Source organism: Malurus melanocephalus, unplaced genomic scaffold (assembly GCF_030028575.1).
Source record: "Malurus melanocephalus ecotype Western Australia unplaced genomic scaffold, MMel_1.1 scaffold_104, whole genome shotgun sequence".
NCBI lineage: Eukaryota > Metazoa > Chordata > Aves > Passeriformes > Maluridae > Malurus > Malurus melanocephalus.
In genome coordinates this window covers 83999-98640 of record NW_026623336.1, presented here as the reverse complement: position 1 = coordinate 98640, position 14642 = coordinate 83999, and the positions used below count along the sequence as shown (strand labels likewise).

Sequence of the window (14642 nt, the reverse complement as noted above, 5' to 3'; positions counted from 1 at the left end):
CAGACACTTCAGATGCCGAAGCTGCTACATGTGCTTGGAATATCATGCAGGAGTTCATTTGTTCATTTAAATAGGATACATATTTATAGCTGARCTTGTCTCGCATTGGGCTTGGATGAGGAAAACCTGGAAGAACTCATTCGAAAACATTGTGGAGTACAGTGACAGCAACAAACAACCCCCAAAGGTTTTTTGGCCCGAGCAGTGTGTCTGGAAATGTACAAACACACAGGTACAGACACGCACACRCATCCCTAAAACCCCCAAATCTCAGCACCTGCCTCCTGTGCTTCCCTCCTGCCCAGATGTACCAGCTCTCCCAAGAACAATGTGTGACTTTCTCCACGTTTACTCATGAGTGTGACCCTGACCTGGCAGCCAGAAAAATCCTTCCTTTTGTGGTGGATGCTGGAGAAAGCCAAACTCACCCTGGACTGAGGGCAGGGGATGTGTTCCTAACGATGGAAATGAGGTTTCAGTGAGGTACCTGGCAAAAAGCACCGTTGTTGCTGCTGTCATTCCAAGTGCTGGAGGGCTCAGATCAGGTAGGGGTGGGATAAGAAAGACTCAGTCCTTGCCTCTGAGGAAAACCTCACACAGCCTGTTCCATCCTGGGGTCTGAGTGCCAGCACTGGCATCAGCAAGAAAACCAGGAGGGCAAATTTGCAGCAACCTCCTTTTCAGACTGATGTGTTGGGAATATTTCAGAGCCTAGAAAAAGGCTCCATGTGAAAGGAGAGATGGATATTGTGTGTTTCAAGGAGCACAAACCTCCACTGGACTTACTGGCTTCCTCTCTCCTGATGATGAACAATCCCTATCTTTGCACAACTGCTCACAGCCAGTGCCAGCAAACCACCAGATTCAGATTATTAAAAAGCTGTTCAAGCAATAAGTCTCTATGAAAGTTATCGAAACAGCAGGAAGAGAAACATTCCTAAGAAATTATTGCTTCTGGARTCTGAAATTGCCATCCATCAACAGCACATCAATCTCACTGGACTCCTTGAATCAACCCAACAGGGCCAAACCCAAGCTCTACCCTTCCCAGGGCTGAAATTAAAGCTTCTGTGCTCTCACATGAAACATCTTGACATGTGCAGCTGATTGACCACAGCCCTCGAGGGTCTGAGCACCAGCAGTACAGCAGAACAGGTTAAAATTGTTTATAGTATTGAACAACAGAGCACTGAACCACTAAACCTTGGTCCTACTGCACTGATGGTTCAATGGGATGAGTTTAACTAAACAGTAATGCAAACAAAAAAAAAAGATGCTGCTTGTCACCAGGAATAACAAAAAAAAAAGCAACTTCAAACTTGTCTTTCCACAAGCTCTGCAATAAACACATGAAACTGTACTACTCTGTCTTTAATCGTGGCAAAAAAAAAAAAAAAGATTGTATCAGAAGATAAGGTAAGGGGCAGATGAAGAAAGAAATCATCACCMAGTCTACCTTGAGAAGTGCTGGGGCTAGAAAGGAAACTCTCACATCCAAGGAAAAACCCTCGGGAGACCTCAGCGGGTGAAGCCAGTGCAGGGGTTTCCCAGGCTGGCCCAGGGACAGGGGATGCTTTGGCTGGGGCTCCCCAAGTTAATTCTTCTGGCAACACTACAAATGCTTCAGCGCGTTTACAATGAATAATTATTTCCTTTGCCTTTACCAGGGAGTGAAATCAGCTTCCTGCCATGGCAGTGCACGTATTCCTGCGTTATGAGCCCCATAAACAACTCCAAACACGGATTTTAACATCCAATTCTTAGAAATGAGGCCATGCCAAATGCTGTCTGTGACAAAACTGGCCCTGCCTTGCCTTTACTTGAAGTCTCTGGGTTTGAAATGAAAGGTCCTTCCTCCCTCCTTGCCTTTGCCTGGCTGAGAAAGCTCCATAAACATGGGTGAGCTCACCCCCAAAATGGTTTCAAGTTCTCTCTGTAGGGTATGAAGTCAGAGGGAGTTTCAGCCTCTCCTCCCTGTCTGCAGTTACTTGGTCAGTACGATGGTGCAGTGAAAGAGAATTTGGCTTAGAAAGTCCAATGTGGAGTAATGAAGATTTGATCCATGCTGGTCCATGGAACCCTTGGGAAAAGAGTGAGGCTGGCACTGGTCAGAAGATGCAGGTTTTTAAACTGTTGAAGAGTCTTTCCAGCAGTAGAGATTAAAATAAGGAGTACTTGACAGTTATTTAACCAAAAGCAGAATCTTCAAAGAGCTTCGAACTAAAATATTAAAGCCACTTTAAAATGTGTAACTCAGCATGTAACTTACATGAATGCCAGTTCTAGGGTGAAACACAACACTTGTCTCTTACACGTGAACATCACTAGAATCTTACACTAGAACATCACATTTAATGTAACTGAGATGTATAAATTCATGGCAGAATTTCAGTTAAAGAATTTCTCACAACTRCCTTCTTCAGTACGGTCTCACACTCTTCAGTAGTATCACTCCCCTGGCTGAACACAGTTCACAGTACATGTTCTAAATAAAAAAATATTCACCAAAGAAAAAAAAACCCTTCCTCAAGACACTTGGAAAAACAAATACAACCCCTAAGTCCTGTGTGATTACATGTACTTCAGTGCTCTGTGATGTCACCAGCCTAAAAACATCGTCACCCTTGACTGCAGAGGCCACAGGCATTGACTGGAAACCTTCATGGAACCCACGAATGCCACCTTCAAATACATCCAAACATCCATTTTTCAAATACATTGAGGATTCAAGTAATTAATTAAAAACTACTTTTCATTTTGAAATATAGCTTCTTTGTCTGAATGCCTGGATTGCAGCATGATTGACACAGGCATTTGCAAGTCTTGGAGGAGGAGGAGGAGTTTGAGGCAGCAGGAATCTCACACAGCGCTGTGTTTGCCTGTCCAGCACACGGATCGACAGCAGCCTGGGGGGCCCAAGCCAAAAYGATTCAACAGCATCACAAACACTACTTACAAATGACAAACGGGAGTTTGGTTTCAAAAGTTGCTTCAAATGGCTGCTGGATAATAATCCAAAGCTATTTTAAATCAAGTTAGCACAACTCTTTCAAGCTCTTTCCAGAAAAATATMTTTGCACTGCAGCTGTGTCCTGAATCACAAAAGGGGACATGGAGGATGTGTTGACAACATTGGTATGGCAGCTCGGAAGAGCTCCAGCCTACAGTTCCTCCAACACAGGGACTGGAACAGCAACATTTGAATTTTAAGGCCTAAAAACTGTATCTGACACGGATTTTTATACACCCAGACTATGCCATAAAGTGACAGAGGTAGGCCTTGGGTTCTCCTTGTTGTACTGACCCCGTGCCTTTACCTCGGCTGCTGCGTTCCCAGCCAGGAGGTTAAAGGATCATAAAAAGTGCAATTAATCAATGACTTCCTTTCCCTACGGAAGAGAATCTGCATACCCCCTCCCACGAAGCTGACCCCAGAGATGCCCTTTCTCCACAGCAGCTTCATCCAGAGATGATCAGGTTTAAATGCCAAGAAAACCCCCGAGTTCACCAGCATGTGAAACTCTCAGCTAAAAATTGTCACAGCGTATTCCAACGACATTCATAAGATGCAGCACTTGTGATAAAAAAACCTGTGAGTGCTGGTCACCTCTCCCAGCTGCTGCTCCTTCCATCTGCATCCAGCACCCAGTGTCACCCTCTCCTGGCGAGCAGCAGATCTGGGAGTGGTTGTGAATAGTATGACTAAAAGAATTCATGGCAGTTTCTTAGAAACCGCAGTAATTGCTTTTTTTTTTCTTGAAAATAATTGCAAATAAAAGGATTCTGTAGTAATTGCACTAACAAAAACATGAAGTCTAAATTAACGTAGCTGTCAGACCAGTAATATCATGCTCATGAAAAAAAAAATCAATGTCTAAGCATTTGATTCAGTTATTCCGCTAATGAAATCTGAAATGTTCAGACAAAAAAATGGCAAGAGACTATAGGTCAAGATAGCTTCCATTTTCCATTAGTTTAAAAACAGCCGAAAACTTAATTTTTCTAACTGCTAATTGTATACACTGTGAGTCTCATGCAGATTAATAAAACTTACTTGAAATCTAAATGTATTTTTAATAAAAAAGTGTTCAGAAATGACGTTTCTAAGTTGTAGAGAAAGCAATTAGCATCAGAGCGACCTGCTCAAACCTAGAGGAAGGACTACAGAATTTAATTTACATTTTTGCATGAAACTGCCTTTTCTTCTGCAAATTTTAGCTACAAGTAGTGAAGGTCCTAATTTGCTTTCCTGGAAAATAAAACCCCGCAACAAAAGTTCTTGATCCTGCACCTGCACTCCTTGGAATGTGGGTGAACGAGCAGCAGCGGCCTCACACGGCTGATTCGCCCTCCGGCTCCGCCGCCGCGGCTCCTTTGCGCGTCAGCTTCAGCACCGTCGGCTTCTCCATGCCTGCACCGCTGCCCTCGGCCGTCTCTGGAGGACCCAGTCCCTTCTGCTCTTCCTTTGGCTCTTCGTTGACTTCGGGGTAAATCACCAAGAAAGTCGCTGTCAAAAAACCCAGGAAGGATCCGACCGAAGCCACCATGGGGATGACTCTGACCGTGCCCACCAGGTCCACCACGCCGCCGAGCGCGGAGGCCACGAGGATCTGGGAGATGTAAACCTGACACGACAGGATGGCGCAGTCGATGCCGAATCCCCGCTTCGAGTTCCCAGGGCTGTGGTGAATGTACTGGAAAAAGACAAGAAATGTGGTAAAACAATGGATAAAAGCAATAYTTAAACACCAGAACTTGCCCTGAATTTCTCAGCCCTGTAGTCAACTTTACATCATCTTTGTGCATTCACCATGGCACAACTCCAGAGCAAAAATCTCCTTATCTGCTCATCTCAGCAGCACAAGGCAGGTATTGACTGGGTCACTTCTAGTCCAAATCAGCTCCAAGATTAGGTTTTGTAAAAACAATTTTACATTAAATATTTGGTGTTACATTAAGTATTATTTTTATGATCATAAAAAGGAATCCCCCTCTCAATCACAATGCAGGGACTTGTAATAAATGATCCGCCTGTAATTTGTAATCCAAATGCAACAGTGGAATTACTCTGGTGGGAAGTAAATGCGTCCTCGTTTCCAGAAGAATTGGTTTCTCTTATGTGTCTCCAAAATTACAGCTGCATTTCCAGACTCACCTCAAAATCTAAGACCCTGTAAAACCTGAGTAATGCTACCATACCACATCCAAGACAGGAGTAGCAAACAGATATATTGTAAATACTCCAATAATAACTTGATTTCTCTTCATATACCATATGTACCCAAATTATTCTGTATCTCAGCACAGGGAAAAGCAATCATGATCCCCTCTGAGCCAACATGATGCCAAGAGCATCTGATTTCAGCACCAGCTCCTGCTATTTCCTCTCCATTCAAGCTTTGGCACACATCCCAACAAAGCAGGTATCTTCAATAATGGGATTTAACAAATCCCTTTTGCTGCCATAATCTTCAGAGAAACATGAATGCTCTGCCTCCATTCAAATTTATACTCCAAATATTCCACATACCTGTTTAATCTCATGGTATTGTCCCAAAAGTGCGTAGGGGCAGTAGGAGATGCTCATAGAGACTATTCCCATCGTGCTGATCATTATCATGGTGACGTACACGTTRGGGAACATGGCCATCACTGCAGTGCCAAGGGAAAAACCCAACGTGCCCAGGATGTAGATCACTTTTATGCTAAGGTCGTAGTTGTCCAAGTATTTCTGCAACAAGGCTGTAGAGATAAAGAATAAAACAGGAATCACAGAACAGTTTGGGTTGGAAGGAGCCTTAAAGATCATCCAGTTCCAAGCACTCCTGCCATGGRCAGGGACACCTTCCATTATCCCATGTTACTCCAAGCAACATCCAACCTGGCCTTGRACACTTCCAGGGATGGGGCAGCCACAGCTTCTCTGRGCAGCCTGAGCCAGGACTTCTCCACCCCCATCAAAGAATTTTTTCCTAATATCCAATCTATACCTACTTTATTAGGTTTGAAATAATTTCCCCTTAAATACCCGTTTACTCAGTTTTAGAGGATTGATGTGGGCATGACAGCTCGATATCCTATTTAGGATGTGGATGTTCAGTGCACATTTGGGCTGTCTGAGCAACGCAGCACAGCCCTCAATGGAAAAGGGATGTGCTCCTGCTTCACAAAGAGCCTGTCCCCACAGTACTGAGCTGTGCAGACATACCTGCAACGTCCTGCAAATGGCAGAATTTAAGTTTGGCAAAAACTCTCMATTTCAGAGTCTATTCCAAGCCCAAATTATCTGCAGAATGGCTTTTAGAATACATATTTATAATTTTGATTTTAAAACAGTCTTTGCAAAAACCCTCTTGCATATGCTTAAATCTTCTACCAAGCATGATTTTAGTTTCCTGAAGGCTTGTTAAATGCCACTCAATATCCTTTGATCTCATTTTGTGCTTTATGCCACTTAACCATCTGTACATATTTTCACCTCTACATTTGGAAGAACTTTTCAATACTGATTCTTAAAGAAACCCTTCCCCTTATGACCACATGAAATGTTTTTCCAAAACAGCCTTTAACCCAAACAAGAAAGTGGGTATGAATTGAGGTAAAACCATTTCAGGAAGGCTAGGAGCTGGACTCAATGATCCTTGTGGRTCACTTCCATCTCAGAATATTCAGTGATTCTCCTTTTACCTTAGAAAWATGTTCAGGAGGTGCATTCCACTATGTGATAGCACAGTCTCTTACCTGAACAAACGGCAGCAGTAGCAGCATAAATCACCAGCCCCCAGCATCCCATCTGAACTCCAGCATTGTAGGCGTGCAGCTCAGTCGAGTTTGAAGGGGCCTGCAACAGACACAAACACAAAAAACCATTTTGTTGTCCTRAGCACATCTCAGAAATGAGGGACTCTAAGCAGATCAGCCCATGGGAACTGCTCTCCTACCTTTGGATCGCCCTGGAAGATGACTTGTCCCATGAAATCCGTATAGAACACAGCTTCAGCAATGATGGAAAACCAAGTCAGGAGGTGACAGACACACAACCTCAGCAGCTCCTTGGGCATCTTTAGCATGGACAACCACAAGAGTCTGACGGTGGTTTCGGTCTCGCCCTCTTCGCTCTCCGTGTCCCCGCTGGAGTTGGTGGTGCCGCTCTGGTTGCGGTGCCTGCAGCGCTGCCGTTGTCGTTTCTGCATGTCRTAGATGTCGTTCATGCTGCGCGAGGATTTGATCAGGACGATGGCGTTGGCCCGGCGGAAGCGGTAGCGGTGCGAGCCRATCTTGCCGTAGTACGAGAAGGTGTACGATGGCTGCCGGTAGAACATGTGCCTCCGCCTCCGCATGGAGTTGGAAGTGCTGGATTGCTTCATGCCTATTCTGGCGTGTCCGTTGAGGAACTCTTTTGGTAGGGAGCCGTTGATGTTTGGGACTTTATCTTCATTTAAACGATTATCAAGCAACATGTCCTCCTCCTTCTCATTTTCCCTGAGGAAAGCGGACAGGTGGTTGAGTTTGGACTTCATGATCTCCTGGCTCGTGTTGTGGGGAGTGTTTGGATATGAAGCATCCTGAAAAATGGAGGGCTCGATGTCATGCAGGAAAAGCAGCTCCGATTCAATTTCCARTGTGGCATCTGGCATGTGTAGAACTGAGTCACTCTTGCTTCTCTGTATGTTCACCTCAAGGAACTCCATACTGAGGTCATTCTCTGACTGAACCTCATCATGGAACATGGAAGCTCCATAGGGCTCTTCCTCACTAATTACATTCAGTCGATTCAGAGGGGGGAGACTGCCACTGAATTTGGCACTGGAAAGTGTGTCTCCTTCGTCATCAATCCTGTCCTGCTGAGGGTTATATTGCTCTTCTTCAATGCTAAAAAGGTGGAGAGCAACGGAGACAGAGAAAATAATGGCTGCAAAGAAGAAAAGGACTTGCTCTTGAGATTTAAAAATGCTACCCAAGAAGGTCTGTGTCCAGTCCAGCCCTCCTAACATATAACCAATTGCTCCTCCAAGACCTGTGCAACAGAAAAAAATGAGAAGTGAGTTCAGGAAAAATCAATTCAGCCACAATCTGGTCTTCAGGAAAACTGGACAGCTGCCAAAAACATCTCAGCTAACTCCATACCAGCTGAAAATGCGTGGATGTTCAGGGCCATGTCTTGTTCTTCACTGTCCACCACATCCAACAGGTAGGCCCGAATTGGCCCTTCGGTTGCATCGGCGCAGAAATCCAACACCACAACCCCRAGCACCGTGAGAACTATTCCAATGGGCTGCTTGTCTGGGACATCACCAATAGCCAGACCTGGGGAGAAGCAGGAGAGGAATCTGAGCATCTCATTAAAAAAGGGAGAACACCTCAGAGCAAGCTGAACACTTTTACAGAGATATGCCCAACAACCTCACTGCAAACATTCCTTTATGGAGCAAAATGGCAATTTCAACTCTTTGGCATAGCATCGTGGAAGGTCTGGGACAAACATTACATTTTATGTTTGCAAGACTGACATTTATCAAAATGTTACTTTATAAAGCATTTCTTAAACCTCTGGGAGCAMTGGGTATTATTTCATATTCCTCCCATGTATTTTCCTTCAGATGCTGAAGGCTGTTTTTATAAAAGACAGCCATGGTGGGAGAGGGGAGCATCCAAAATGAATTTCATCTGTCAGTAACATCCACAGGTAACTGCACTGCTGGCAGCATTCCTGACATGATGCTTAACATGCAGTGGTTGCAGTACACCAGGATAAAGTGAAATTTAACCCCTTCACCTCTCTTTGCTTTTCTTAGATCTCTTTTCTTTTCTAGATCATTTTTATAAGCAAAACCTTTAAGGATGAAGCAACATAAAAGTATTTTGCATTGCAAAAAGCATCAGTCAGCTTCTGTTGACAGCATGGGATGAAATGCTTTTTGTCTGCAGAGTAGAAAGGCAGCATTAGCACAGAGCTGGGTAATTTGTCATGAGATGAACCAGTGACAAAAGCACGAATTACTCGAATCACAGAGATTTAGAAGTTACATATCCGAGGCTGATAAAACCATTAGTGCAACTGATTAAAATGTCTTTGGAAGGAGATGAAGTGGCTAAGCCACCAAAAATCATCTAAATCTCAAGTGCTGATTCCTGCATATTGAATCCTCATTTATACCAAGCCCTTTAAAGGCTAAAGAAGTTTGTAAGTGCTCCAGACTCTGCTGAACCCTACAGCAGAAAACACCAACGGTGCTTTAGTGTTGCTGAAAACCTGAACAGGGCAGGAGAGAATAGGAGCAGAGTAAATTGCTCTCCTGGGAAATGGCTATATCATGATTGGGATTACCAAACCTCTGTGCTTCTGGTTCCCCTCCCTATGACTCCTACTGCCAGATGCCACCTTATAGAAGAGGGTCTGGTACAGTTTTTGAAGCATCTCTGTGGTCCCAAATTGCAATTAAGRTTGCAAGTAACTGGATACTGAGGATAGGAAAGAGAAGAAGAAAAATYGATGATATTTTGTGCTGACTTATTAGAAGGCTTCAAAATAAGCCTAGAAACTGAGCATGAGGCTTCCTTGTCAGCATCAATGGCTCCTGACCTGAACTACGGCATAGAACTGAGAGCTTATCACTTAAAATCCTGTTAGAGGGCTGTAGTCTAACATCTTGCAGACATCTGGAGAAAGAGAAATAAGCCTTCAAGACACAACAACTAAGTACAATTGATGCCATATGATAGCAATTCAAATAAATTATACTTATTGTTTGGATAAATTAAAAAAGCATAACTCAAATGTCATTWATCTGAATAGTTTGTCCACTGCAGTTTGCAGAAAATTGAAGCCAATCATATGGCATTCCAGTCTGGCTTTAAGAAGCTGAGCCAAGGTAACATTCCACTCATTTCCCTCCATTAGTAAACCTGTTTCACAATAGAGCTGCATCTGACCCAAAAAAGAGAGCCAAGAGGATGTTATTAGGTGCTAAGTTCCTTTCATTTGCATCAGTCCAACCATTTTGTAAACATTTCCAAAAACGTACTTGCTGTCACCTCTCCTACAATAAATTTACAAAGAGATTGTAGATTAAATTCGTAGTAAACTATATTCAAGGGAAACTATTTTTACCAGCTTTGATGGGGGCTCAGGAAAAATTATTTTCCCACATAGTTTTTGATAAACAAATATTAACTGTGTTCTGGACTTTTTCAATACCAGGTCTAAGAAAAGCACAAGAAAAAGTGAAAAGATAATTTTTGAAATAATGCTGGAAACAGGATGTGTTGCCAGATATGCATTAAAGGGAAAATGGATCACAACAGGAAACATTTCCCTGTGAACAGGTTGCTACAATTTTCCCATGTCAAGGATTGACCAAATTCGTCTCAGCGACTGCAAACATTATGCTGGCAACCATTGTATTAATAACACTGTTATTAATACCAGTTACAGCTATGATTGCACAATGCTCAGCACAGCACCGTAACTTGAGAGTACAAACAATAACAAGCAAGATGAACCAAGCTCAAGTGCAGGGCTGTGGAGATTTCTAATGATTTTAACATTACACCTRAGTTAAACCAACTGCAGAGCATTATCTTTACTTCCTATATTAAAATCTCAAAGCAGGTGCATGAGCAGGGGATACATGCAGGGGATTTCCTTGTTTTTTACCTATCACAGAGCCATTAAGGAAAAGTGCAACTCCAAAGAGGACACCRATGCAGAGAGCAAGGATGAAGGGCCGCCGGCGGCCCCAGCTCAGCGTGCAGCGGTCACTGGCCGAACCTATGAGCGGAGTGAAGATCAAGCCCAGGATGGGGCTGAGGAACCAAGTGAGGCTGTAGTATTGTTCAGGAAGACCTAAAACAAAGACAAAAATGATGGAAAGGTTATGTGGTACACACCAAACATTTCACTATATACATAAAATTTTBTTACACTGTTGAAAATTGTAAATTGAGGGTAATTTACTTACAATGAATTCTCTCCCAAATTAAAAACCATTTAAGATTCTTTAGCGATGGCTAAAAGAACAGCTAAGGAAAGCACAGATCATTTACCTTTCAAATACCTGGTAACAGGAGTATTTCTGCTACTGAATCCTCTATCCTTTTGTGGAATATAAAACCAAAGATTTTGGGGTACTTGGAAGCTGCCTGGCTGTCATGTACAGATTCCCTGCTCAACAAAGCTTTAMGACTCAAAATAGAGCACTTATAATGGTGCTGTTTTCATCTAAGACCACACCCATAAAAGAGTTTTTGAAGATTTAATGGACTGAAAGTGAAGGACAGAATTTGAATGTTTTATGAAATGCCCCATTTCTAAACACAAAAATGTTTACTTACAAAAATGAAACCCAAACTATAAAAACAAAAATTAGCAATTATTCATCAACTYAGATAAATTTAAGGTTTGCTCATCCCCACTATCTTTGTTTTCTTTAAAAACAGAGATGACTATTCATAGRATCAGCTGGAAAAAGTTCAAGTTTTCTACATAGCTCTTACTAGAAAACAACAACTTGCTAGAAATAATTTCTGCAGAAGAAAGGGCTCCCAAGCCCTGAGCAGTGCTCCCAACGACTGAGCAGTGGCCTGCAGATGGCAGGCTGGCCACAGCAGCAACCATGTGGGCTCGTTTGGGATCTGCCTCCTGCCCGTTTATCAGCACAGGGCAGGTAACCACTCAGAYATGGTTCTTAGAAAAGCGTTAAAAACAAAACAATCTATTTCTTGCAATCCAAGTGATGCCAAGACAGAAAAACTCAGTGTCTTTATCCCAGGAAGGAAAACAATTTATTATTCAAATCCATATATAGTGAGTGCAAGTAGCATTTGACCTTTGCTGGCAAGATCAACCTGTACCTTGTGCTCCCTGTCCAGCACACTGAGGCATCCATTACCAAGCAGGATTACACCAATCCCTGCCCAAAATAGCCTCTGATGCAAATTTGGAAGTCTAATCTGCTGCTGTTTAAAGTAGCACCAAATCGTGACTAGGAACACTGACTTCTTCAACAAGACAGATGAGATTTTCCGAAGARTGTTGCACACTTTGTGGTGATCTAGACATGACAGGAAAATAAGCTAATTTTTGGCATAAATAACCAATTTCATCATCAGGATTCAAAATCCAGGTCTGAGGCCAAGGTCTGTGTGATTTGACTCAATTTTGGCTAATGGACAAGCTAACAGTGACAGCTGCCCTGATGAGTCCAGAGTTACTGGAAGAGACCTGCCCCTACTGAAACGTCCCAAGCTGTGTTTTTGGACCAAACATGCCATGAACCTCCTGCCACAGGGAATGCTGTCATGGTTCAACCACCTTTCCCTGTTACAGGCAGCTGCAGGACTGTTCAGAGGCCAGTACCCCACATCAGTATTCACCATGCAACAGACTGCTTTTGCACAGGATTTAAATCTTTAGGAAAGGGCTGTGTTTGTACAGGTGTCACTGTGTTCACCTCATGATTCAAATCACTGTTTCCTACTCAGCTTTTCCTACTGTTTGGTGATGTCTTGGCTGACACGGAAATATTAGCTAAGACATATCTGTATGTGTGTGTGCATATTAGATCTAAAGCTCTTGTTCAAGAAGCTGCAGGTCCCTCCAGATCCCATCCAGACTGGCACTGGCAGCTTCCCTTCATGAACACTAYCCTCATCAAAGCTGCAAGTTAGGCAGCCAGCAATTCAAGCAGAAGTCCAAGGAAAACTTCCATCTCCCTGTGGTTTTAACTCTCCTTAACTTCACCAAGTTCAACAGCTTCCCAAGCACACAAGCAGGTTCAGACATCTCATGTTTTACTGGCATSTCACCTGCTCCAAGATGCTGCCACTCATCAGTGCCTCAGCTGGCTTAAAAAATAATYAATGATGGGGAAGAAGAAACATTTGGTTCAAGGCAAGTAAAACTAAAGGCTGGGCATGCTGCATTTAGGATGAATGATTTTTCTGCAGGACACAGAATAACTGGCAGCATGTAAATACTCATCCCATTTTGCCTCCACACAGCCATCCTGGGAGCAGTGGTTAAGCACCCAAGGTTGCTACTGTGTGAGGCCAAGTCACTGCAGAGAGTGTTTCAAACAGAGTGAGAGGCTGCAGCTTAACCAATGTCATGGATCTTTACTGCAACRATCACCAACATCTGGAACAACTCAATGGCATTTAACTGCACAAGGGCTGTGTGTTGAAAGCAGATATTTCTTTTCTGAATTATGTTGTGACTTGTGAATTATGAACTGGGAYGTCTCAGTCGAGCTCATCCATCAGTAAACACTTGCGAGATGCTTGGAAGGYTTTGCAGTAAATCATACAGAGACTTTAAATAAACATAGGGGTGAAGGCTGGCAAGAACTCTGTCATCAACATAACAAGCCTCAYCAAACCTATTCTTATATGAATAAACAAATTGGTTTAAGAAAATGGACACAGTTAAGAGATTCTCTTTTGAAATTCCAATATCCATTGAGRCAACCAACTTGTTTAATGGAGACTGTGGGCAGAAACAACAAGGAAACAGTGGTACATCAGGGACAAGCAGTAGGAGTGCAAATCAGGGACACCAGGGGCTGGCACAGCTCACTGCCCGTCTGTCCTTAAGGCTACCACTCTGCCTCCACTCTGTGTATAAAAATCTTAAAAAAAAAGYTCCAGAAACACAAACCATTTGAAATGACAATTGGAAATTACTTCTGCAGAGAACTAAAAACTGTTTACAAGTATTTCTCCTTCAGCTGTAAAACCTGCACATTTCTAAACTGGACAGATAGGTATTTTTTATGCTTTATAGCCACAGTTAACTGCCATGAAAATGTCCTAAAATTATTAAAAAACACWCAGTACTTGACTTCCAAGTACTTTCAAGATCAACTTTGCATGTAATAACTCAAAACCAGATCAAGGTCTGGTTTGATTTTACAGGTCAGTAAAAGAAAGGAAAAAAGGTTTTTTATCCAATCTTTGATACATGACTAAAATTAAGGAGTTTTATCTTTTCATAAGAGTCAGAGCAGAGAGACTGAAATGCTTTMTTGGGAAGAATTTATTTTTACTTATTGCAGAGGGTGATCTTCCTAACATCTAAGYATTATAAATAAAAGCCTAAATCTAAATATTTACAGTGAAAATGGCTTACTTTGCAGAAGACATGAATCTCAGTGATTTCAGAACAGAGTCATAGATGTAACTTTTATGGAAGGGTAAAAAGGACATTCAAAACCCCAAGAACATTATGTTTCAAGATCCTTCTTAAGAAAAACCACTTTGATATTTTTTTATCGAACTACTCATTAGCAGCCAAAATATCTATCTTTAGAAAAAGAGGCCATGATAAAAATCTATACAAGAATTAATAGCCACATGCCAAGAAAAATGGAAGAATTTCTAAAAAGCTTTGAGTGCTCCCCCAAGTAAACAGGAAAGGGATAACTTTCAAGTGAAACACGAGCCATTCCCACAGATTTTGTAATGGCAGCAATCACAGACATGAGCACAACCTGCTTTTTCTCTTGCTGGAGAAACCATGCCATGGGATTGCTTCCATAAGCTAAGTGGCCCTGATAAATTGCATTCCAAGTGTAAGCCAGAAGTTTATAAAATCATCATGTGTGTTTTGCATACAGTTATGCAGAATTCCAAACTGTTGCCAT

General features: G+C 42.5%; 1 protein-coding gene across 1 annotated transcript in view; it reads right to left on the bottom strand.

The window, feature by feature from the left end:
- Positions 1–401: 401 nt before the first annotated feature.
- The window catches only part of SLC45A4 (solute carrier family 45 member 4), a 61120-nt gene continuing 46879 nt past the window's right edge, over positions 402–14642 (bottom strand). The window contains exons 3-8 of the mRNA XM_057369155.1: positions 10658–10846; positions 8128–8307; positions 6942–8017; positions 6742–6841; positions 5531–5742; positions 402–4694 (exon numbers count right to left, since the gene is read on the bottom strand). Of these exons, the coding sequence (XP_057225138.1) occupies positions 4332–4694; positions 5531–5742; positions 6742–6841; positions 6942–8017; positions 8128–8307; positions 10658–10846 (2120 nt within the window). The 3' untranslated portion in view covers positions 402–4331. The remainder of the gene's footprint in view (positions 4695–5530; positions 5743–6741; positions 6842–6941; positions 8018–8127; positions 8308–10657; positions 10847–14642) is intronic.